Raw genomic sequence first — 25,028 nt, 5'->3', positions numbered from 1 at the left:
AGTAATCTAAATATGCCATAGTGTGAAGATTAGATTGTGTGTTCAATGTATAGACATACATTGCCATTTTTCCTTACCAACACCTCCCACTATTGCTCTGCATGTAAAGGTATTTCATTTGCTGAATTCAACCTGTCAACTGTAACAAATATGTCCTAATCCCATTATATGCATCACAGTTCACTAACAACCACGTAGGAGCCACCAAGCCTTTCTCTCTTTGATCATCCCAGACCTACACACTAGCCAAGGGCAAGAACCATGAAGTCTGCTGAGAATAGATGTGGAGAGACAACCTTCAAGGCACAACACCTGAGCACTACATATTTGATATGTGACAATTGTTTAAAAGGTACCTCAACTCCCATTTTACAAAGTTCATTACTGTAGCAATTACTTTATCATCTATTCTTTCCCTGTATTTCTCTATTTCCATTTATGCTGCTATGTCTTGTCTGATTTCATGGTGGCATAATTTTTGAATACATGGCTGCAACTGTGACTTAATAATTGTAGCTTTCTGGTTTCCCTCTTCACCATTAAGTTAGGTATTGACTTCTTTTCTTAGGAGTCTAATACAGCTATGAGATCATCATGCAAAGAGCTCAAGGCACAGAGGAGCAGAAAATAGAGTTTCTATTCTATGGAAAATTCAGGCATTTAACCAATTCCTGCAATTACAAACTGGAACAAGACATTACATTTTGAAAAATTTACCATTAAACAAAGATTCTGAAATATTTTGTTTTAGGTATCTGGGAATGATGTACTGAAACACTCTATTTAGGCAATTGAAATGTTTCATTTTAATGCTATTTCAATCTTTGTATTATATAAAAATAAGACTTTCGGGCTCTTCAGTTTTATCCAGTTACATATAAGCCCGAATGTAAAAATTGAAGCATTTAGGTAATTTTCCTTTAAAACATTTCAATCTTGCCAAACATCATTTCATCCACATTTTTGGAGAGGAAGCAAGTTCCTTTAGAAAGTTTAAGTCTTACAATTCTAAATTCCTTTAGGAAACCTGCAACCAGCTGTTGTACAAAGACAAGCTTTTAGGTAGCAAATGTGAGCATTTCAAGATCATGAGTGGATTAATGTCTTTATTTTGGTTTGCAAACAGAATCTTTCAAAGGGGCCATGAGATCCTGTGCAGACAGACTGCAATTGCAGATTTGCTGGAGCTATCAGACAATATCGGATGTCTCCTGTCCAAATGCTGAGAGCTATGAGGCTCTATCGACTGCACTGCAGAAACAGGCCACAATGAATGCGATTCAGGAAAGGATTAAAAAAGAGAGGACAACATTTCCTTATCACAAAGCAGTTCACAAAAACCTTCCATGCAGGTTTAAAATAAAACTGCTTTCCTGGCTGTGCCATTAGACAGCACATTGACTAAAATAGATGGTAAAATACATTAGTGTTCAGACTGTTGCTAGTTCTCTTGGCTAGGAGGAAGATATCATATATCATCAGTTTTAATTTTCATACGTTTATGACAAAGCACAAAGCTGCACGGTTTGGATGACAAACACAGCAGGAAAGTTTTCCTTTTTTTCTCTCTCCCCTTACCCAAATTGCTGTTTTGACTGCAATCATTAAGGGAATAGCAGAAGCATTTTTTGGCAGCAGGTTTTAAAACACATGACCTTAACAAGTCCTGTAACGATTTTGGAGAAAATAATGACTTAATGAATTAATTTCGTCCTCTTGTGCAAATTAGCTGTTTTCAAATTATACACGTGTATATGAATCACTTCACTCAGAACTGAAATACGGCCCGGCTTGCTCAGCTGCAAGGTGGCAGCCACAAAGGCAAACGGTATAACTTTGTAGCTTGAGTAATCCTGGACAGGACACTAAGGCAAAGCATTTCTCTTGCAGTCGTTTCCATGGTATCTTTAACACCCACATACAGCAAGTAGGACATTGGTTGTTAAAGTCTCATCCAAATAAATCCTACAAAGTAAATTGCACGGAACCCAATTTATCTACCTCGAAATTAAGTTTGCTGGGATTTGAACCTGTGGCTTCAGGAAAAAAACCAGACACTTCAAACCTGATGTGCAAATCATTCATCCGTTCTATCAGCTTTAAGACATAAATAGTAAATTTGAGGCCATATGCATGCATATATATATCTAAACCTATACATGGATAGCTGTACCTACATTTGCCTGAGATTCATCGTGCCCATTGATTTCTGCTAATTCCTTGGCGCTTTTTAACTGCAAAGAGTAAACAAAAAACAAAACAGAACAAAACAAGCACATTACTTGAGTATTTCACACAGTTATCTTTGATTTATTTGAAGGAGCATTTTATAAAGCTTCCAATGAGAAAAACAGATGGAGCATATAATTCTAATGGGTTTTTGCTCAAACCATTTTGAAACTAACACACTTAAGGCTTGATAGGTTGGCAAAAAGAAAAAAAAAAAGAAAAATAATAAGACTGGGTCATTATTTTTTAAATAATAAGATTAGAAAGTAGTTTCAAGGCATAAAAAGTGTACAGAATTGACTCTCAAGAATAATAAACTATTTCATTTCCCATTCTTGTTGCTATTAATTTAAACTTTACAATATTTGCAAGTTGCCACTAGCTAAATAGTGTTTTGCTAATGATTACTTTTGTATGATATATTTTGAGCTGTTCAAGATGCCAAAGTCCTACTGTACGTTTCCTTCCTAGGAAGGAAGCACCTAAATAACTGATATGGCTCCCGGGTATGACAGAAACAGAGGTGAAGGGAAGATCAGCTCTTTTATTTAACCAGTGGCAGGAAGAGGTGAGGAGACACTGCCAATTCCAGATGTATGGTTTGATCCAAAACTTTTTTTTTCCTCTTGGATTAGCTTTTTGGGGAAAATCCAGGGTTACACTGGGGATTGTAAAAATCATTCCCAAGAGATTTAAGAAATGTTCTAGCTCCCATCTTAAGCCACAGTAAAATATGCAGTTGTTCATCCTGTGGTTGAGCAAACACAGAAAGGAGGAGACACTGCAGCTCTCCTGAGCCTATAAGCCACGGAGGTTTGTACACTTAAATGAAGTGCTCAGAACCATTTACTCTTTTGGTAAATCTCTGAAGAGTCATGCTTTTATTCTAACTTAATTCAGAATAGATATCTGGGGTGGAGGGAAGATGGGGAACAATAAACAGAACTTTCCTCTGCATTCCTTGTTTTTTGCCAAAGAAGCTGGGGTTGACGTAACTGTTAATGATACAGCTGTGATCCTGAATGGCAACAGTCCTAAAATCCAGGACATGGAACACTGTCATGTTTCCATTAGGTGTCTGACTCAGAAGTGTTGGAGGACTACCACCCTAGGGTGGCTAGGTTATCTCCATCATCTTTTTGCCGTGTGGCAGCAACAGGTAAACTGTGTGTGATTGAGTTCCCGGCTTCTCACAGTTTCCCATGTGACAATTAAGGTAAGCAGGCCACGGTCTCTGCGTACCTCATTACGCAGGGCTGTAAACTGCACCAGTTCAGGAGCTGCTGCTGGAGCCACTAAACGGGTCCTGAAGGAGAGGGAAGGTGGTAATCCCTGATAAAGCAGTGCAAAGAACAGCTGGGGACTGCAGGCTCATCAGGTGTCCTGGTTCAATTCACTGATGCTCATCTTTCAATACCCTCGAAAAGTCTGGAATTTATACTGACAGCAGGGTGATGCATTTCCAATGAATGCTACATGTTTTCCCTGCACTGGAAAAAATAACCATCCTGTGAAACCACCTCACTGTGAGAGTGGCTGGCAGGAACAAGCCGAGATGGCTACTTGCAGCCAAGCACCAAAGTTAGGTATTTCTGCATCGTGGTGAGACTAAAAGAGCATTTACCCGATTCTGCCAATTCTTCATTATAGAAATTCACCTTATGTGAGCAGTGCTGTTGAGTACAGCTGAATCACTCGTCTGCATATGAGGTCAGGAGAGCGTGCTTGGGTGTGTAAAACTGCTCTTCACGCTCACGTCACGTCCTGAGCCCTCGAGGAGTGCTGCTCATGACCTACCTTTCGCCTTTCCTTTCCCAGGCTGACAGAGTGCCGCCACCCCTTGGTGGCTGCCGGCTCCTTGGGCAACGCTCGGCGTGCATCCTGCTGGTGACATACCACCTCCCCGTCACCCGCACGTGTGTTTGACGGGAGAGTGGGCTCAGCCTCTGGCCTACGTTGGTCTGGCAGGCTTTTACCCCACCATGGTTTCCCACCAGCACTGCCCCAGCACTGCTCCACCGGTTAATCTAACCGTAATGCAGACAGGTTGCTTGAGCATTTCAATCTTTTTTTTTGTGTGCCAGGCTTTGAAAAGGATGCCAGAGCTCAGGCAAGAAGGTGCTAGAATCCACCTCTACACCAGGATTGCTGCAGCAGGATGTGAAGGTGAACTGGTGGAGATAATGGTGGAAAACTTGGGGGTAGAAAATGTGCAGCTGCATTCCCCCAGACTAAAGGGGTAAAGTCCCTTTTTTTCCAATATTGTTTTTTTTTCTAAATTCAAATTTAAATTATGTTCTTCTCTCATATCCTAAAAAGTGAAATCTTGGAATAGGAACCTCAGAAAAACATACAATATTGGAAAAACAGGACTTGCCTTACGCCCTAGGCAGGCTCCATCACGGGTCGGTGGCGAGTGTGATGTTACCAGCAGAAAGCATGCTGAGGCAACACACTGACCTAGTGCCACTAACAACCAAGGGCCTGCCTGGAAGCAAAGGAGAAGGGTTGAGGAGTTAGAAGTCTCGGATATGTCTCATGCCACGGTGGGGTAGGTCTGACTCAAACCAGTGGGCATGGATCCCTCTGGCAACCAGAGCTGGCGGCCACGGGCCGGATCTGATCCAGAAGCCCTTTGGCTACGGTAATGCAATATGGTGCACAAGCAACTGGGACTTCTCCCAGCGGGATGTCCCAGCCTGGACACAGCTGGGTTGGTACAACTGGATGCGCGCGAGACGCGCTGAGCCAGCAGACGCGCGCAGACACAGCTGCACCTCCCCACGCAGGGTGGGATCCCGCTGCCAGCTTGAGATGAAAAGGCGGATTTTAGCAAACTATTCACAAAACCAAGCCATACAATCGAGGCGGGAGCCCGGCGCTATTTGTTTTTGAAAGAAATGTTCATATTTACCTGACTCCGCCGGATGATTCTCCATACCCGTTGTGGACAAAACACACAGAGGAGCTGTGCTGCTTGCAAATGAAAGCTGTGAGCCTTGGCAAGTGGGGGACATTATTGCCACGGCTTCTGCCATCCTGGGAAGTTTTGGAATCGCTTCAGGGTTGTTGGAGAAGCCCACTGGCTGCGTAGCGCTCCTTAGGAATTCTGGCTACTTACGGTCTTGGCCTTAGGTGTGTTTCCGAGCTAATTCTCAAAAGAAATGCAGATCCATCCTGCCTTTCTTCCAGCTACAGTTTCGTCTGTCTGCCTAGCATGAGCGCACGTTTGATTTGCAATTAGTAGGAGTCTGCAGAGATCCAAAAGTCTGCCCTGGTGGTCCCTACTGGGGCCTAGCATTGTAAGATCTTCCTACAGGTTTTTGCAGCATTTAATTGCTACCAAGATATAGAATAACTTAATGAAATGTCATTATTTCTTTTTTTTTAAATATTTTATAATGCTATACCTTGAATGCCCTGTAAAAATGTAAATGAGATGCAATTAACTCAAGAGATCTGGTGGATTCTCTGTTTATATTCCGTCATTACCAAATCCATTCTTCCTGATTTTTTTTGTAAGTCTTCAAGACGTTTTATGTAAGTCTTGCACCAGCTCTCATTTAGAACGTTATCTTTGCAACTGTAAGTGCTAAGAACATGTATCTGAACATAAAAGCTTTATTTTTCACAGAATCTAAATTATTAGTTTCTAGAATATAGTTGTCACTAGATATGTTCAAAGACAAATGTTGGATGTGGAACAATGTCACAGTTTTCATAATGAGCATTAAAAAATTCTGAAATAAGCATAATTTACTTTTCCCAATATGTACATTAAATGTACAAATCTGTTTGCAGACATATTCAGACATACATGATGAAAAATCTTGAACGTAAGAATTACCAGCATTTTGAATCTCTGCCATCTAAGCAATTGCGATCCCACAGCCTTTAGACTGCAAATACTCAACCAGTTCACTAAAAATTTCAGCTTAAAGTTTATATAGAAAGGATTAAAATAAGGTCTCAAAGCAGAGACCGTGCCTGCGCAGCACGGGTGTGGGCTTGTGATTTCAGTGTGTCCAAGCCATGTGGTCTGTACAGACAACGTGTATTTGTGCACACTGTGCTTGCACAAAATGCACTGTTTCATCTCCAGATTTACAGATTTAGCACCAGATTTTCTTTTTGTTGTGTAACTATCCATCTTACCATGCTACCGTGCAATACTATCAAATACGCATCTCAGTGTCATAGAACACCTTAGTATCAAAGAAGGTATAATCAGATTTACAGGGTTTTGCTGCTCACTGCTTAAATAATTGCTTTGATAACTACTTTTTTTTTTTTGCCATTATGAGAAAGGTTTTTGTTTACTCTCATCTGTATGAATAACACAGGAGATGCCAAGCTCTTTTTCTTCAATATCTTAAAAGAAAGAGCTGTGTTCTTTTAAATATGTTTACTTTTCAGGTATATTTAACTTTCACAACTTTTTTTTTTTTTTTTTTTAATTCAGAGTGAAAACATGCATCACTGATATCTATGTAGAATAACGTAAGAGGAAATGTTACTCAAGACATGAAATTCAATATTAGATAGTATAAAATAAGGGTCCCTTTTCACTGTGGTTTCTCAAACTCTGTGTTAGCCTCAGCTGCCTTCACAAATGCTAATCGGAACAGCCAAACAGGCCACATAAGGTTATGTCTTGCTCACAGCACAGTCAGCGGTCAAACTCCTATGGATTTTGGAGGTGAAGCCATGAGTCCTCCATCTCCTGAGCATGCCTAAACTAGCATTTTAATCCCACCAACAGCACTTACCTGTTCCTGCAGGACTTTAAGCATCGCTTGTGTATGTGTTTGCTCTTCCTTGGCTTGCTCCAGTTCAGATTTTTTGTTATTTAATTCTTCCTGTATGCTCAGCAATTGCTGCACAAACAAAAGAAGTTTCTGGTTAGCACCATCTGGATCCAAAGCAGTTTTAAATCCTGTTTGATAAATCCTCATTTCAAACAACGCTTTGCAGCCTGCTCCTACATTTATTATTGTTGCATAATCTGCTGTGTCTAAATGGACCAGAGGTAAATTATTTTCATCTGCATCTCCTTCTGCAGCAGTGGTCCACGAGTAGTGCATCTGTTAATGTGTGTTAAGCTATTTGCTACACTAAAGTAGAAACTCCTGGTACAGTATATCACCCACAGAGCGACTGTCACATTCATCTGAACCAAAATCTTATTTGTAGAAGCATATGCGGTGGTTTTAATAATGCTAGGGTAAACACTATGGTACATAAACAATTTAAAAGCACAGCCCTTTAATATAATTAGTCATTGGCCCACAGCCATTTTCATTCTATGCAAAGCAATATTCTGGAAAGCTTTCACACTGAGTTGCCAAGAGGACAAAAGCTTTCTTTTTTTCCCCTTGTGCTGTGATATTTTATTAGTTCAGGAAGACTGATGTCCTATAATCAATATATCAGCCAGGAAGTCTGCCGATCCGAATTGTCAAAACAGAAAAGCTATGACCAAACCCTATTCTGGGATGTAGGGACATCTTTAAAAGCCCACGTCCCCTGGTCTTGGCTAGCTTTAGGTTCTGCCTAGATTTATTGTGACTGTCAAGAGCAGGTCAGTAGATTTAATTAATTCTGAAACGATTATGTATTTTTGTATTGATGTGATGAATGTTAGACACTGCTGAAGAGCAAGGGAGATAAACATGAGATTAAAAAGGAGTTTATGGCGTTTTCCCTTAGTGATCAAGAAAGAAAACTCTGATTTGCTGGGGCAACATATTACTTGTAAGCACACTCCTTTTTAAGGCGTAGTTGGATGAGGAATTCCTGTACTAACTTGCGTTACTGATCTAACTATGTATCTAAGTATCTAAAGCCTAGTTTATGCTTGTGCTTAGGACTGGTAACTCTGACTCAGACTGATGTTGCAGGTGTTCAGCATCTTGCTAAGTTACAGATAGCAAACCTAGAAATAGTCCCTGGCCTCGTTCTACTGCACTGGGAGACCCAGGCATCAAAGGACTTGGCAGCAGTATCATTTTCAGAGCTGCTTGGAAACAGATGACATTTCAGGGACTGATGGAGTTACTGGTAGTGTATTTCTGTTGTAAGTGAACACCAATATGATGGATTAATTCAGCCACTGAAGTAAAAATACATGTGGGTATATGTCTGATTATATCTCACACACTCTACAGTCCAGCTGGGTTAGGTTTTTTGATGGATCTTGCCACCTGGACTGCTCCCTGGGAGCCTCCAAAAGACATTCAGTTGTGTGTATTCACTCTACCACAGCACAAGAGCGTTTCAAACTACAAGATTTTACATGAAATAACAAGATCTGTTCCACTGAGACTCTTGCCCAACCAACTTTTTCATGGGAAGCTCTGCTTCTGGCATTTCCTCACCAGGGATGGATTGCCACCTCACGTCTATGTTCATTTTGCCTGTTGTGTACTACTCCCTACATTTGCAGAAGATACACTGAATTTGTGTATACTGTCACCTGTCACACACTGATACCCATGCAAGTCCTTAGCACAATTTCCAGACATTTCATAACCTTTTAGCCCCGAGGGGACCATTTGGTCACCTCATGTAACCTCCTGTTATTACAGACCACTAAGCCTCACCCAGGATAGCTCTAGCTGATATCTGCAGTTTAGAAAAAAGGGACTCCAATCCTCAGAAGAGAAGCAGAGCTACAAGACACCAGAAAGATAGCATAAGCCCTTTTGAGGGTCATTGACACCCTTGAAGGGTCAAGCTGAGACGCCTGAGGTTTGGTAAACAGATGTGTCACCTAATACGGGCTGGGAAATGTTCTCTCCTTCCCAGGTGCAACCTGTTTGACCTTACACACCTGAACATGGCAAGGATTGTTAAGAGAAAGGAGTCTTTGCTCCCCACCGCAGAGTCTTCAAGCAGTTTTGTCTCAACAGTGTGGCCGGCCTCTGATGATTCAGAGGGCTGAACCACAATGAATGAAATGATCCTCACACCAAGCCAGGAATGCATCTAGCCAGTTATGTGATGGGGGAGCGAAGCCCTTCTTTGTGTTCCCAGGCAATCAGATGAAACCTTGAAGCATGGATTTGATTACTATCATTGTCTCAGTGCAGTGCTACAAGTACTTAGGGAGTCTGAGGAGGATCTTACAAGAAATGTTGTTTGCTCCACAGCCTCTGAAGGAAGTGAATAGCCATGCATATACAAGGAGAACATCACCACCGTCCGGACTGTACCTTCATCCCGATTCAGGGATTTTACTCCAGCTTCTAGGAGAAACCCTAGAGCCCATCCTTCTGAACAGTATAAACTCCTATCTGGAAGATCTCAAGTGAGTTTTCAGTCCGTCTCTGCCCCGGAAAGCCTTTTCACTGCTGAATGACTTTTACAATGGGACATCAAGTTTCACTTATGGGTTGAACTTGTTACTTTTCCACCAGACCTGAAATCTCCTTCCCCATCCTACCCGCACCCTCCACATGGTTCTGCCATGGCCAAGTTCTACATACCGCAGACAGGCTTACAAACGTCCGCTGTTTTATTTTCACATCTCCCACTGCAATCTCCCACTGTGATTTAATCTAATTATATCCCTCTTCCTTTAATCCCAACTTTTTCTGTTTTGTGATTGAGGCAATTTTTCCAAAACTGTCTGGGTATGGGAGGAAGTGGTGTGGAAGACACTCTCTGAGAGCACAAGAGAGAGAGATGCTCTCTGCTCTGCACCTTTGTATTTGGCTCTGGACCAGCCATGAGCAGGAATCCCAGGAAAACATCCAAGATGCTCAGTCTCCCCATAGTAAGAGCATGTGCATTCTGGTTGCAGTATGAGCTGCAGTACACTTGATATGAGATAAAACCTTCCAGCAGTATTAATGTTTAAACTGTCATAGAGTCATAGAATAGTTTGGATTGGAAGGGATTTTTAAGGTCATCTATCCAACCTCACTGCAATGAGCAGGGACATCTTCAACTAGATCAGATTGCTGAGAGCCCCATTCAACCTCACTTTGAATGTTTCCAGGGATCTATGGGGCATCTACGACTTCTCTGGGCAACCTGTGTCAGTCTTTCACCAATCTCATGGTGAAACACTCATAGACTTATATCTAATCTAAATCTACCCTCTTTTAGTTTAAAACATTACACCATTTCCTATCACAACAGGCCCTCCAAAAAAGTCTGTCCCCATCTTCCTTATAAGCCCCCTTGAAATACTGGAAGGCTGCAATAAGGTCTCCCCAGAGCCTCCTCTCCTCCAGGCTGAACAACCCCAACTCTCTCAGCCTGTTCTCACAGCAGAGGTGTTCCATTCCTCGGATCATTTTTGTGGCCCCTCTCTGGACCCTCTCCAGCAGGTCCATGTCTTTCCTGTGCTGAGGGCTCCAGAGCTGGATGCAGGACTCCAGGTGGGGTCTCACCAGAGGGGAGTAAAGGGGCAGAATCACCTCCCTTGACCTGCTGGCCACGCTGCTTTGGATGCAGCCCAGAAGATGGTTGGCCTTCTGGGCTGCGAGGGCACATTGCTGGCTCATGTCCAGCTTTTCATCCACCAGTACCCCCAAGCCCTTCTCGGCAGAGCTGCTCTCGATCCCTTCATCCCCCAGCCTGTATTGGTACTGGGGGTTGCCCTGACCCAAGGCCTTGTTGAACCTCATGAGGTTCACATGGGCCCAACTGCTGTCAACTACTGCAGGCTTACTGTGTGTGCGTAGGCTTATGTTTTCAAAGACAGCAAATGGGTCTTATTTTAATGGGAGTGGAAAACAGAGTATCTGTAACAAAGGTACCATGTTCCCACTCATACATAAGGTTTTTCATTCACAGAACTGGGACCTTCCCATCCAACCCCCAAAGACACTAGAATTTTTTTAAACCTTGTAGCCATCCCCCAGGTGTTTAACCTTCTTTTTTTTTCTCTCCCTCATATTTATCTCCAAAAGCTGCAGAACCTGCTCATTTTACATGGGTCAGGTTCTGAGATTTCTTTTTCCTGAGTGGTTGATGCCACCACCAGGAAGTTGTAACAAGGAGTTATACCTGCCAAACAGCATATTTTTCCCTTCTGGTTTCATTTTTGAAAATGAAGAAATAGCTTTGAGTAAAAAAAAATATCAGTCTGAGACAGATGAACAGCCTGAAAAATTTCAGCACAAACACGTGATGTTTGGCAAAATTAGAAGCAAATGGGAAGAGGATTTTATACTGGCAGGAATGAGGCAAGTTTCATAACACGGACTGCTGTCATGCCTGCTTATTAACAGACAGCCTCTCTGTAAAGATTGTAATGAATGATGCCAAGATGATGGTATTTAATTATTTAAAATTATTTTGTTTTTCACATAAATGTTCTTATTAAAAATTGATCCTATAGCTATTTCTTCTGCCCTTCAGATTGCTTGCAAGTGTACACCTCAATCAATTAAATTGTTCTTGATTTTAATGTCTGTGCTGTTCTGATACTGTTCCACCTACTTTGCTATCTCATCCAGCGTTTCTGCCAGAGCTTCCCCCCATGGCCACCCACCCACACAGCATTTGCTACCTGGCTTCCCACCTGTTATATCCTGCTGGCTTGTCCCAGAGCTACTGCCAGCACAGCTATCAAAGTGTCCCTTCCTTCAACCTTGTCTCACCTCTCTGGCCATTCCCTTTAAGCCCTGATGTCCCCAACTTTGTGGCACAGGCATGGCATTCAGACAGCAGTTCCCCAGTTTCCTCAGGCAAAGTAGCAACTTGTTGGTCACACAGCCAGGAAATTCCTGGTTCATTCTTCTGTTGCCTTCCCAGTGGTCCCCAGTGTGCAATTCTTTATGTCTCTGAGGGTCCCCTACAAGGTATGCAAGAGTCTTTTCCATGACCCAAAATCCCAGTGTCAGGAAGCAGAAAAGCATCTCACGGTGCTCACAGCAGCTCTGAGGATCCTAGGGAGAAGCGTCTGCACAGCGTAGAGCTCCACCAGCATCAGTCTGGAGGCTCAGCTGGACTACATGCAACCAAAACCATTTGTCACCATGGCTTCCAGGTTGTCCCTAAGGGATAAAGCAGTGTAGTAGGTCCAGATCAGACTGCTAGACGCCACTGATATCCTTTTAATGGCATTTCCAGAGAGGAGACAGGAAAGAAATAAAAAATAACTTACAGGTTGTCTCTCCAGAGATCAAATCAATGCATTTCAGACAAAAAAATGCAATACAGCTTGCTTGTTTCCAGTGGCAGCTCTGGAGATGCTATGTATAGAAATGGTAAATATCGCTCTCCAGTGTTAAGCTTCCTTCATTCATGAGGACAAAATCTTCCCTGTACATAAGTGGGTAGCTAATTTCTTTATATTGGGGGAAGGGTATGTATGTTTTATTTTGTTTTTTTTCACACATCCCACCTCCAGTGCTGCATCCCTGTCAGAGACAGCTCAGTACTGCCTATATTGCGTAGATCTCAAAAAAGCAGACAGAAAATTACCATCTTAAATCAGTCTTTGCAGCTTCTGAAACTTTAAATATAGATGGCATTATTGAAGCCAGCTGAATTACTCAGACTGTGTACAATGCGGTGCCAGCATGGCCAAGAATGTTAACAACCGAACAACACAGAGTGCCCCAAAATATATGAGACGCCCTAAAGGGAAAGTAATAGCTTGCTGTTGTGTACCACTGTGCAGCCATGAAATACTCCTCCTCTTTCTTCTCCTCCTCCCTGCCCGCAGTTCTTCATTGCTCCCCAAAAGGCAGTGTTACATGTGTAAATTTAAATATAAATTACGGACGTATCTAGAAGTGTGGTCACACACTGAGCCTAGCAGGACAGAGAAGGGTCTCAGAAGGAAAGCATGGTTTCCAGCATGAAGCCATCAACTTAGCATGCTAAGAAAAGGGAGGCAGATCAGAAGAGACCACAGGGCCTGAGGCTGTACTTAAGATACTGTAAAGCTGGCAGAATAATGAAAATGAAAACGAGCATTTGCCACAAGTTTAGCAGTTATACTGCTGAATGGTCCTGCCCCTGCTCTTTGGTTATGGTTTTCTCTACAGCTGCTTGGAGTATGAAAAAGTTACACAGACCTTAAAGGAAGGGAAGTAAAGAAGAGCAAACGAAAGAACAGCTCTGAGGTGGGAGCGCTGACTTTGATCACAGGTTGTGCAGGCAGTTTCAGCAAACCCAGCCTGTTCAGCCACGGGAAGGAGGCACAGCCTCTCTCCCATTTCTGGAGTAGCTGCAGAGTGTCCAGAAAAGATCTGTTGCACTCTTCTGAAATGAGTATGCGAAAGAGGGGTGATGGTCTTACACAGCCTAACTGAGCCAACTCTTAAACACTTAGTGAACTCAGGCAAACTGAATTCTCCTGTCCGTATAATGTCTGGGGGCAGCATATTACCCTCCACTTACTACCTATAGGAAATATATCCATGTACAGGAAAAATGGAGAGGTCTGGTTCACTAGGTGCCTAAACAGAAGGCAATACTTATGTGCCTTAAATAGGCAGGATGCATCCCAACCAAGGCCGCCTTTTTCAGTCCCAATGAAACCAAGGCTGGAAGACTAAACAGTAACCCTAGGAAGCAGTTCTCACTTGTGCAAAAGTGCAGCGTTTTTTCCCTAAACTACACTAGAATCAGAGATTTAAAAAGTATGAAATCACAGGCATTGAAAGGGCTGCAGAATTTACCTAAAAATTAAAACACTCACTAATGCTAGCAATTTCTGAGGTTTTATTCCTTTTTTTCTCAAGTAAAACCTTGCTGTGTCTTTTTTAACTTTATAGTAATAAAAATAAGTTAGAGTTTGCCAAATGGAAGAGGATGAAAATCAGCAAGAAAAATAAGTGTTTTGAAATTCTTGGAAGCTGTTCACAAATACAGAGGGGAAGGATGGTAAATACTTCTTTTCAGAGTCTTCCTTAGGTAGAAGGAAAAGAAATAATAAATCAAAATGAAATCTCAGGTACACAACCAATTGCAAAAAAAAAAATATAAATCCCTTGCCCAATACTTCCACAGACCGTCTAGAATAGTGTTTTTCTCTTTTTGTAAGACAGACAAGATTTCATATCACAAATGACCAGCATATGGCAGGCTTGAATAATGAGAAAGTGACTTCCCAGCTGAGCAAATATGCATTAGTAACAAGACGCTGATGAGGCCAGACAAATCACCAAGGAAACAGGAGAATGTGAAAGACAAGTCAAAGAAGGTTTAGAAATGAACCCTCAAGGAAGATAGCCATGTTGCAGCCGTAAGGGTAACGTACATGCCACCCTAATGTATGACAAGGCATTATTAAAATCAAGAGTATGATTGTGGATTTTTTTAAAGGAGTAAAAAGAAACACAGTGTAATAATGCTATGTTTCTCATCCCTCTCACCTCACAGGGACCACCTGTGTCATAGGAACTACGCAGATGGCATTATTTGTATGGATCACGGGGCTTGCCGTGATGAAATAATCCAAGTCCTGACCCCCCTGCCCTGGGCTGGTGAAAAGCTGCACGTGGACCAACAGTCCAGCTCCTGCTTGTTGGCCATCCACCTCCAAAGTGAGTTTTCATGGCTCTCTAGCCAGAGGCAAAGACCGTGCTGAACATGTTAGCTCCACGGGATAACCATCTCAGAGGGGACCAGGGAGCGGGACACAGACCTGATGGGTGAGCGAGTATGGTGGCACTACTGAAGAACTCTGTCCAGTTGCTTCCTTAGGGACATGTTTGCCATGCTCCCCTCCCCCTGCTATTAGATTGACTGCAGACATCTTACAGCTTTACAACACTCACAGTAGGAGCCGGCAGGACTGAACCCGAGAAATATGCCAAATGAGAAAACAGGCAGATGGACACAGACACACTGAGACTACCTAAAGGGAGGTTACAGAGAAGATGTAATCAGGCTTTTCTTGGATAAGGGCTGAGGGTCAATAGACACATACTCAACAAGGAACATTTCTATTACATATAAAGAATATATTCCACAGTGAGGGTGGCCAACTACTTGAGCCAGGGCTCAGAGAAGCTGAGCCATCCTTTGAGGTACTGAGAACATAGATGGACAAGGTCCTGAGCAAAACTGAGAACTCCAGAGCTGCCTCTGCTTTGAGCAGAGGGATGGTGTATGTGACCTCCAGATGTTCTTCTATGATTCTAAAGAATACCTAATAAATATCAGATAATTAGCTCTCAATTTCTTTTGTTTCTATAAGGCGTAGTAATTCAGCCACACCAACTACAAGAGGCAGTGTTAGAGGTTGGACAGCAGATGAAAGGAGAACGTGGATGGTGCAATGAATGGCTTAAGAACCAGTCTACAGCTTTCCTTCACCAAGTAACTTTTAAGTATATCTCTTACTCCTCAAGAAAGACAAGTTCTCTTCAGTCAACTATGGACTTTTGCAGCAAATGAGAAAAAGACCTAAGTCCTTACGAGCCTTACAGAATCAATCTCTCTTCTCAGAAGTGAAAATCTCCCAATTTACTAATAGTCTCTTACTGCTAGCATCAGGGATCCCTCTCCAAGATCTGACTTTCACAGCAGATTATACAATGTCTTTGGTTTTCATGGTGGCCTGTGGAGGGGGGGAAGTCTGACCAAAGCCCACGGCACCTCATCAATAAAACTCACTTCTACTTTGCTAAATGAGGTGACTGGCGTATTACATAGCTCTTGACTTTACTGGCAACAGGTGAGTGGACAGATGGGCTTACAGTTTGCTCTGATCCTTATCAAAGGAAGACGATTCATCCCAGAGGAGCATCATGTACCCCTGCCCTCATATCTGTCCTACAAGGCAACCAGTCAGTACCTGGTGCCATGTACAGTCAAAAGAAGACATGATCATCCATTCATAGCAACCTCGTCTTCTCTAACCTTCTACTTGTACCTGTCCATTTTCGATACCTCCTCACCAGGCAATGGCACTTGAACTGTATGACCCCATGTTTTTTTTCTTTGGGACTGCAAATGAGTCAGATTAACCTAAATTAGATTTTTTTAATTTTTTATTTCCGATTCAAAAAGAAATATTTTATTTATTTTGAAGGAGAATAAAAAGATCTGACACATTTTAATTTGAAGAATGACATTAGGGAAGAAAATCAATTTACCCAGTGTAATTCCCATAGAAATGCAATACCTAGAGTGGAAGCACAGTTCCTAGTTATGATAGCATCAAGCATGTTTGAGAACTATGTATCAGCAAGAATCAGCAAGCCAACGCCAGTATTTAGGATCCTTTAAAGAATCCACGTAAGATCACTGGAAGGTAAAACTTATGAGATCTGTCCTACACAAGCATGTTAATGAAGACATTAGTTGATTTCTTTAATCTTTTAAATAAAATGTGTGCACTCAATTATTTCCTTCTGAAGTGTTTATTTTTGCTGCCTGTCTCAGTTTAGCTTTACCAGTAGTAGCAGGCACAAGGATGCTACCATCCACTAGAACAACTATTGTGAATATGGTGCTTAAAGCATCTGTGGGCCCTTATTTGCACTTCCTCTAATATTGTTAAAGTGGTGGTGTCAGAAGTGGGAAATTAAACACTGCTTTCAATAAGGAAAGGTTGTTAAACACAGAGAAGAACCCATTTGGCTTGTCTGAGATCTGGTAAATAATTAGCACTTAATTGCCAGCTGCTCTTTTTTTTTAATATAATCAAAAAGAGTAAGTATTTTCTGGAAGTTTGAATGTGGACAGTACTGAACAGAGCCCTGAAAAGCACAAGGGAACAAAGATAATACTTATGGGAACATTTCTCTCTGTCCTGGGAGCAGATATATTTTTTAACCAGTTTCCAAATATCAACCATAGGATGACAAAAGATCACAGAAACACAGAACAGAATGTCTAAGGTTGGAAAGGACTTTCAAGATCATCAAGTCCAACACCACCATGCCCCCTAAACCATGTCCCAAAGTGCCATATCCACAAGTTTTTTGAACACTTCCAGTGATGGTGACTCCACCACCTCCTTGGGCAGCCTGTTCCAATGCTTGACAACTCTCTCAGTGAAGAAATTTTTCCTAATATCCAATCTGAACCTCACCTGGCGCAACTTGAGGCCATTTCCTCTCATTCTATCACTAGTTACTTGGGAGAAGAGACCAACACCCTCGTCGCCACAACCCCCTTTCAGGTAGTTGTATAGAGCGATAAGGTCTCCTCTCAGCCTCCTCTTCTCCAGACTAAACAACCCCAGTTCCCTCAGCCGCTCCTCATAAGACTTGTGCTCCAGACCCCTCACCAGCTTCGTTGCCCTTCTCTGGACACGCTCCAGCACCTCAGCATCCTTCTTGTAGTGAGGGGCCCAAAACTGAACACAGGATTCGAGGTGTGACCTCACCAGTGCCGAGTACAGGTGGACAACCACTTCCCTGCTCCTGCTGACCCTTGTGCCATCTCACTTAGACAAAAGGGTCCTAATCTAAATCCTGCCCGTACTGTGGAAGCTGTGTGCACCACACAGTCCTTGTTACCAGATATGTACCGTGGCCATCCTCCTTTGAGGGTGCAGTGAGTGTAAGAAGGAGCTGCAATGCACTCCAGCGGTTCTTCTCACCCTCCCAATCACAAGGTGAGGGGTATCACAGACCAAACTGTTCTTCCCTGGATGAACACTGAAAACCTGAAATGGTTGCTAGTCATCCGGCATTTATCAGAGCCCTTTGAAATAAGGTGTATAAGTCTCAGATGCGTGTGCTATTTATTTTACATGCTAAGTGATAAGTAAACTGCAAAAGCTAGTCCTCAGTAGGTAGGAATGTCAGGAGCAATGTGGCCTTTGCAGTAAGACCTCCTGTTGCATACTGAACAGCAGGGACAGGAAGGTACTGAGTAGGTGGTGATTAACTGTGCACTCTCTGTCTGCGGCACCGAACAGGGAAGGGTCTCTGACGTGTATGAAGCAAAATACAGGCGGTAGTTCTGGCGACTCCCGGCTTCTGAATGCTCGGGTTTGCAATCTGCATTGCTATTCAAGTGAAATTAATACTGTTTGGGGGGAAAAAAAAGACAAGACAAAAGGACTTTCATCAAGCTGCGTCGGAATGACACCCATGTGGGTCATCAACAGGGACAGTTGTCTCAGTCTCCTGCTGAGACAACCCGAGCTTACAGGGTCAGTGGCACCAGCAGCTGTGTATCAGCCTTTATGTCAAGAACCCACGGCCGTTCCCATTGTTCTTGCTTCCTACCCTGAGCGCTGATTTTAGGAGAGGCACGCCCATGCGTCCCCTGCTCATGCAATAACCCCATGGCTAGGCTTTAACGCGTCACAGCCAATGAAGGAGAGCTTGTGCTGTCGCTGTGTGTTACGAGTATGAACCCAAGAGCAGCTAATGAATTGGTCTCTTTAGGGGACCGGGGCAATGAGATGCCTCTTGAATGTCCCAGATAGATACACCCCAGCATTTGCAATAGCAGAACTTTAGGCACTTGTGTACATTTCCTAGAGAAAACATAGGTGGAAGCATGGTTTAAATGGGCATTTCTGGATGACACCGTTGCCTACAGGAGCTTAAATTCAGCCCATCATGCTCAGGGAGTTGTGAGGGGAAAGAACATTGTCACACATTTACATGATGCAATGAAGGACCCTGCATAATTACCAGTCTATTGGCAAACGAACCAGTTCAGGAATCAGTACAGCTATGCAAGCATGGCCCTGTACCTTGGCCAATTAAGCCTGATGAAAAGGTGGAACTAACTTGTTCAGAGAGCCATGCCAAAGGAGGTATGCTCTGTAGACTTAGGACTAACTTGAGGAATAAAACATTGCACTGATGGCTGTGCTCTGGAGGTGGCTCATGAACAATCCCAGATGACCAGCAAAAATCTGAAATTTACTTGTATATGTGCTAATGAGTGCCATCTCCTATGTGGCAAACTAACATTTTTCAAAGGTTTGTAATGTTATCAATTTCAGGCAGATTTTACAGCGGATGTGGAAACCACATCATTAATTCAATAATGACTCACTGTCAAATTCTGAGTCCTTGTTGCAAAGCATGAAGGTGACAAGTGCATTTCCTCAAGAATTTTCATTGGTGGACAACAAACAAGAAAAGCATAGATTTCACACTTTGTTCTTGGAATGGCTGAAACATTTTGATGAGAATTTTTTCAAAAGAATTTTGCTTGCTACTCCACATGCAATATGTTAACCCAAATGGTTAAAATTTGGAGAAATTATGTACCCACTTAAAAATTAGTCTTATAATGGCAAGCATTAAGCAACACTACTGGGTGATATTTTCTGCATTACCTATAGTCATGTATCTGCTAAAACATTTCAGAGAGATAGACAAGATTTTTAAAATTCTTACAGCTGTGCTGTGAAGTATTGTAAAAATAGTTACAACTAAAACACCCTTCCTTGTGATCATAGACTTTGTTAGAGAATACCAAACACTGCTGGGAAAACAGAACCATGCGAAAAGTGATCTGCTTGGCATGTCTGTTCTCATATAGAAATAAATTGAAGGCAATACCACCTATGCAGCAGTGACAAGTTAATTCCATTTCCATCTCAAAATCAGGTAAAGTGTATCTCATTTGTTACCATGGATACAAGACATTATTTCCATTTGTTTGAGATCTCACAGTGGGTATGAAATTAAACTGTGACACAGTTTTATGGAGGAAGTTCACTAAAAACCCCATAAGTTCAATGTCATTACTCCAAAGGATTTTCTTTTTTTAGACACACTAAATAAGCAGGTTGCTACTCTATGATTCGGTGATTCTATACTACCTATAAGGTACACTTCATAAGCAAACATCTATGTGATTTTGCTGATGCTACTTTGGATCAGTAGGAGTGATGGAAGACAAAATAAACATTCATTTCATCAGTCCCGCAAATGTGGGAAAGAATCCTGAAAAATGTCCAGATATTAAAAATACACTGATGTTGCGTTACTTGCTATTGTTTGGCACCAAATATGTTTACAAAAAAATTTCTTGATTCTGAAAATTCATCCACTTTTTCTCAGATAAATCTGCTTTTCAGGCTGCAGCTCAAACCACTTGCTCTCTAGTTTTCAAAGTTAGAAGAAGAAGAAGAGGTGTATGAAAAAGCAGGGGAGAATGAAGAGTAAAGAAAGAGAAGGAATATATTTTTTTAATGCTGACATATATGTAGGGTTCTGGAATTCAATGGCATTCAGTTTACCTTGTCAGAAATTAATTTTAATATATACAAAAGGATAAAAAGGAATACAGGTCTTCTTGTTAAATTATTACTAGTCAAGTCCTGGCTATATGTTTAATATTTCATAGCGAAGCTGATTTCCATAGATGCTGAGGACCTGCTGTACTGAGGGATTTCAGCTAAGGTTGTCATCTCTCAACATTTACAAACCCAAGCTGAGATAAAACAGTCTACCAAAATCAAAGGTTTATTTCTAAATATTCATGCATGAACTGCATGAAAACCATTAAGGCTATGGGCTGTCATGACTATGGCTAATCATTGAAATCCAAAGCCATCATCCAGCTGCTTAATTGACTGATAATTTCCCACCAAATATTCTAAACTCCACATCCTGTGCTTCTGTGTTGCTGCCTCTCCTCAGTATATTGTCAGACTGGATTATTTGCAATGTCTTCTCCAGCTCCTTGGGCCATCCTTAATTATATCCCATTGGGAGTTAGTAGGTGTGACCCCGAGATGGCAAACTAGAAAAATTCAGCACCTCACAGCAAAATTGTCACGAACACAGAAACTCTCAGAGGAATAGGGACTACAGCGTCCATTGCTAGCTGAACAAAGAGGTAAGTTGGTCTCTGTTGTTGACTTGCATTATTAACATTTGCTTGAAGTTACAACAGAAACCTATTTATGTTCTACAGACTTGATTGTCCTTCATCCAGACCCCAGGTAGGAAATTATAATAATGCAAAATGAGCGTTAGGGCTCTAGCATTTTGGTTTAGTAGTATTTTGTGCCCACTTTTCACTAATTTTAATGGAGAATTAGCATCAGACTGAAATTTAGCACAATATTTATATATATAGTTAAATTTAATGAAGCCAGTGATATTTAAATATCCATTTATATAAGGATAAGATGGTGAACAGACCTCAAGCATATCTAAAATATACTGAAACCTCAAGTATTTCTTGATTAATGACTTATTCCAAGTTCAGGAAAGATTTTATTCTTGAATGATCAATGACTTATTTCCTGTTTTTCAGATATTTTGTTCGGAATTACTCCACGGTACCATAAATCACCCTAATTTGGTAAAACTCTGCAGACTTAGATGGTGCTTATGTTTGTATAAACACGTCTGTAGGCTTGTCTTCTGCTCTGTTATTTGGTCTTAGGTGGAATTTTCAGACTTTTGAGATTCAAAAGGTACCACGATAGCAATGCAATTCCTAATGCAACCAGGCAGCTCATATGTAAATAAATGTGTCCTGTTTTTTTGTCATTAAAAAACAGTTTAGTACAAGTGGGTACAACTTGTCCCCTTCTAGAATCTAGTAACTGGGACTGATAGAGGAACGCACGTGTTGCTTCAGGGCACAGATGAAGGAGGCAAAATTAACCTCTGCAGTGATGTCTTGAGAAGCTCAATTCTAGGTAGGAGCCCAATCAGTGTTGTGGTGAGCCACTGCCCTTGCGCTCCGTCATGTAACAGCTGAATACACGAGCCTGGGCAGAAATGAAGTTATACACATGTATGTTGAATGACAGCTGCCCGTGTTTTAATGGACGTGTCAGATGAAGCAGTGGCAGCAGTCTGGATGTGCTTGCCAAGACTTGCCCTGCTCAATGTCAGGAGCACACTAACAAACAAGGGAGAATTCTTATGATAAACTGCCCTCCCCTGCAGGGACACACTGCAGCTTCTGGCTGACTGGTGTCAGGGAAAAAGCTTTGCTGCTGCACTAAACCACTTTAAAAATTGCCTGAATTTATGGTTACATCCATGGGTCAGCATAAATGATAAAAGCCCAGGAGACAGCATTGATGTTGCTATCTATTTGAAAGTTAGCAGGAAGGTAGTCTGGACAAGCTGGAGATTTCTCAGTCATCCTCAAGCAAGGGTCAGCAGAAAAAAGACAAAGCTGAGGAGTGGAGATGCATCTAAAGATGCAGATGAATGCAAAAAAAGGCACCGCAGAGCACTGGCTATGTTACACTGGGCAAACTTTCTTGAACTTTTGTGTAGAATTAAGGCCAATTGGGTTGAGGAGAACAATAGGGAATCTACAGAGGTAATTTGCTCCTAAATAGAACATGCATAAGGAGGTTCTTTGATTGTCCAATTGGTTTATAGTTTATGAATTCGTAAAATGACTATCCCTAAACATGTCCCAAATTCCTCCTCTGCTTTTCCCCATCTAAAATCTGTAAGATTTTGACTCCAAAAAGAAATCAGGACCTTCACAGCTAACAGTCTTGAGTAGAGCACACCCCCCTGGTACCACTTTCCTAAAAAAGACGACCTGTGCTTTTCCTCCGTAGCAATACCTGCTGCATGCCTTGCATTGTCTGCTGCAGGAACTGCAGCTGCTGGTCCTTCGTAAGGCTTTCTTCCGTCCGAAAAAGCTGTCCTTTCTCCTGTTTCAGGAGCTCCACTTCATTCCTATAAGCATCCAGCTGCCATCGAAGACTATCGTTCTCTTCCTTTAGAGCATACGCTTGGGCGGCTAGAGCTAAGAGAAAATGAAAATGTGAAGAAATCAGTAAAATGGATTGTTTCCTTACAAATAATGCAGGCAACATTGTCAGGGGAGATGACAATACAGCTGAAAGCCAGTGAGACATTTCACAGCTGAGACAAGACCCAGCAGAGCTGAAAATGATTAGGTTCTGGCAAAGACTGTTGCTGGGAAGTTATTTCCTGGGATGGAAGGAGCCATAAAGTGACCCTGGATAACTCAAATGCTACTTGCAATCTGGCTGCTACATTTAGGCTTATATTTTAGGAAGAAACTGGCATGCAGTCCAAGGGCAAAGCACCTACCAACTTTACAACATTTTCCCAGTGATGTTATAGGAACTGATACAACTGTTTAATAATTATACTAGTGTAGCAGCCAGATGTTCCACTCAGATCTGTGCTAAGGAACTTTGACTACGTGAAGTTACTGGATTTAATCCCATGAGAGAGGAAACACAGAAATTCCTCTCCAATCTCGCTATGAACTACTTTGTAGCAATGCTTATGAGGAACCATTTAGACAGAAAAATGATGTAATGGAGTAAAATTATAAAAAATGCAAATGCTCAAAAAAAGTGTTGGCACTACAAGAACATTACTACATTAAAGGCATTGAAAGACACTTAAGTCATTTCCTTAGGAAGCTCCATTTGGCCCCTTTTCAATTTAGAATGGCATTTTTATTATCATAACTGATAGCAGGTGTTTGTGAAGAAATCGATTAGTATGCAGGGATGGAAATTACATTTGCCAAATGACTTCCACAGTCTGCAATATAAGCTAAAACTTGTGTAGCAAAAGGCAGAAGGCTATAAAACATGTACTAGGAACATTATTTAAATAAATTATCCGAACATAAATACATATGGGGAAGTGTGGCATTCATTACTTCAGGGATGTGGTTATCATCCTATAGAAGAACCCACTCTTGCTAGTATTTATACTTGGCATTAGCAGTGGTCATTTGGCAAAGCAAACTGCCATACTATACTCTTTTCCTTCCTGGAACCTGGTAACACAACAACATCACAGAGCAGCTGTAATTAAAAAACAACGATCTACCATAGCCAATTCTATCAACATTTGGTAACTGAAGCGCATAACTGATTTACATTCCTGATTAAATGATTTCAGGCTTGGTATCACAGAATTCTTTCTTGCCCACCTACAACAGCAATATGGTTAAACTCCAAATTATAGGAAATTGTATATTAACTCCATTTAATATTAGGCCTCTCTTGACTAGACCTTCCACAGATAAAGAGTCCCCTGTTCCCCATGATAACATGATTCAACACATTTGTGACATTATATCAGCGCTTAGATAGAATGTCACAATATTTCATTACCAATAAAAACGTTTTGTCTTTGGTAGGACAAATCTACCTTTTCCTCAGGTAATTTTTACTGACTTTAATATAGTACAAATGCATTATCCAAAATAAAGTTAGCTACTATTCAAATACAGACATGGACTGGTTATTGCGCTTAATTTGGATATTCTACAGAATCTCTCTGGAAGATTTAGCAACAGTTACACTATTGTTACAACAAAATTAAATTGTTCTGAAAAGCATATAATCATCCTTCCATGAAAAAATTTACCCTCAAGAAATTGCAATGATGAGTCCAATGGGCAAATAAGAGGATGATTTCTTTTTTTTCGTAAGAGCCAACAAGCTATAATAAAAGAAAGAAAAAAAAAAAAAGAAAAAAGAGACTAAGCAAATAAAAACCTCAGTCTAACAAAAACTCAATGGTTCGGGCTGGAAGGAACCTCTAAAGATCATCTAGTTGAACACGCTTGCCATGGGCAGGGACATCTTTCACCAGATCAGGTTGCTCAAATCCCTGTCCAACCTCACTTTCATCCATCCATCCATCCATCCATCCATCCATCCATCCATCCATCCATCCATCCATCACTTCCAATGATGGATTATCCACAACTTCTCTGGACCACCTGTTCCAGTGTCTCACTATCCTTGTCATAAAAAATGTCTTCCTTTTGTCCAGTCTAAGTCTACCGTCTTTCAATTTAAAACTGTTGCCCCTTATCCTGTCACTACAGGCCTTGGTGAAAAGTCTCTCTGTCATTTATATTCTCTTACTCCCGTAAATCAGACCTTCCCCCCAAATTAAAAAAAAAAAAAAAAAAAT

At 41.5% G+C, this 25,028-nt stretch overlaps 1 protein-coding gene across 1 annotated transcript in view; it reads right to left on the bottom strand.

Annotated features, from left to right (window-relative positions):
- Positions 1-2,177: 2,177 nt before the first annotated feature.
- The window catches only part of ENOX1 (ecto-NOX disulfide-thiol exchanger 1), a gene marked incomplete at its 3' end in the record, with an annotated part of 119,387 nt that continues 96,536 nt past the window's right edge, over positions 2,178-25,028 (bottom strand). The window contains exons 9-11 of the mRNA XM_010290712.1: positions 22,676-22,860; positions 6,999-7,106; positions 2,178-2,234 (exon numbers count right to left, since the gene is read on the bottom strand). Coding sequence (XP_010289014.1) covers positions 2,178-2,234; positions 6,999-7,106; positions 22,676-22,860 — 350 coding nt within the window. The remainder of the gene's footprint in view (positions 2,235-6,998; positions 7,107-22,675; positions 22,861-25,028) is intronic.

The sequence above is a fragment of the Phaethon lepturus genome, unplaced genomic scaffold (assembly GCF_000687285.1).
Source record: "Phaethon lepturus isolate BGI_N335 unplaced genomic scaffold, ASM68728v1 scaffold1427, whole genome shotgun sequence".
Taxonomy (NCBI): Eukaryota; Metazoa; Chordata; class Aves; order Phaethontiformes; family Phaethontidae; genus Phaethon; species Phaethon lepturus.
The sequence above is the reverse complement of the archived record's forward strand: the minus strand, read 5'-3'. Positions and strand labels throughout refer to the sequence as shown.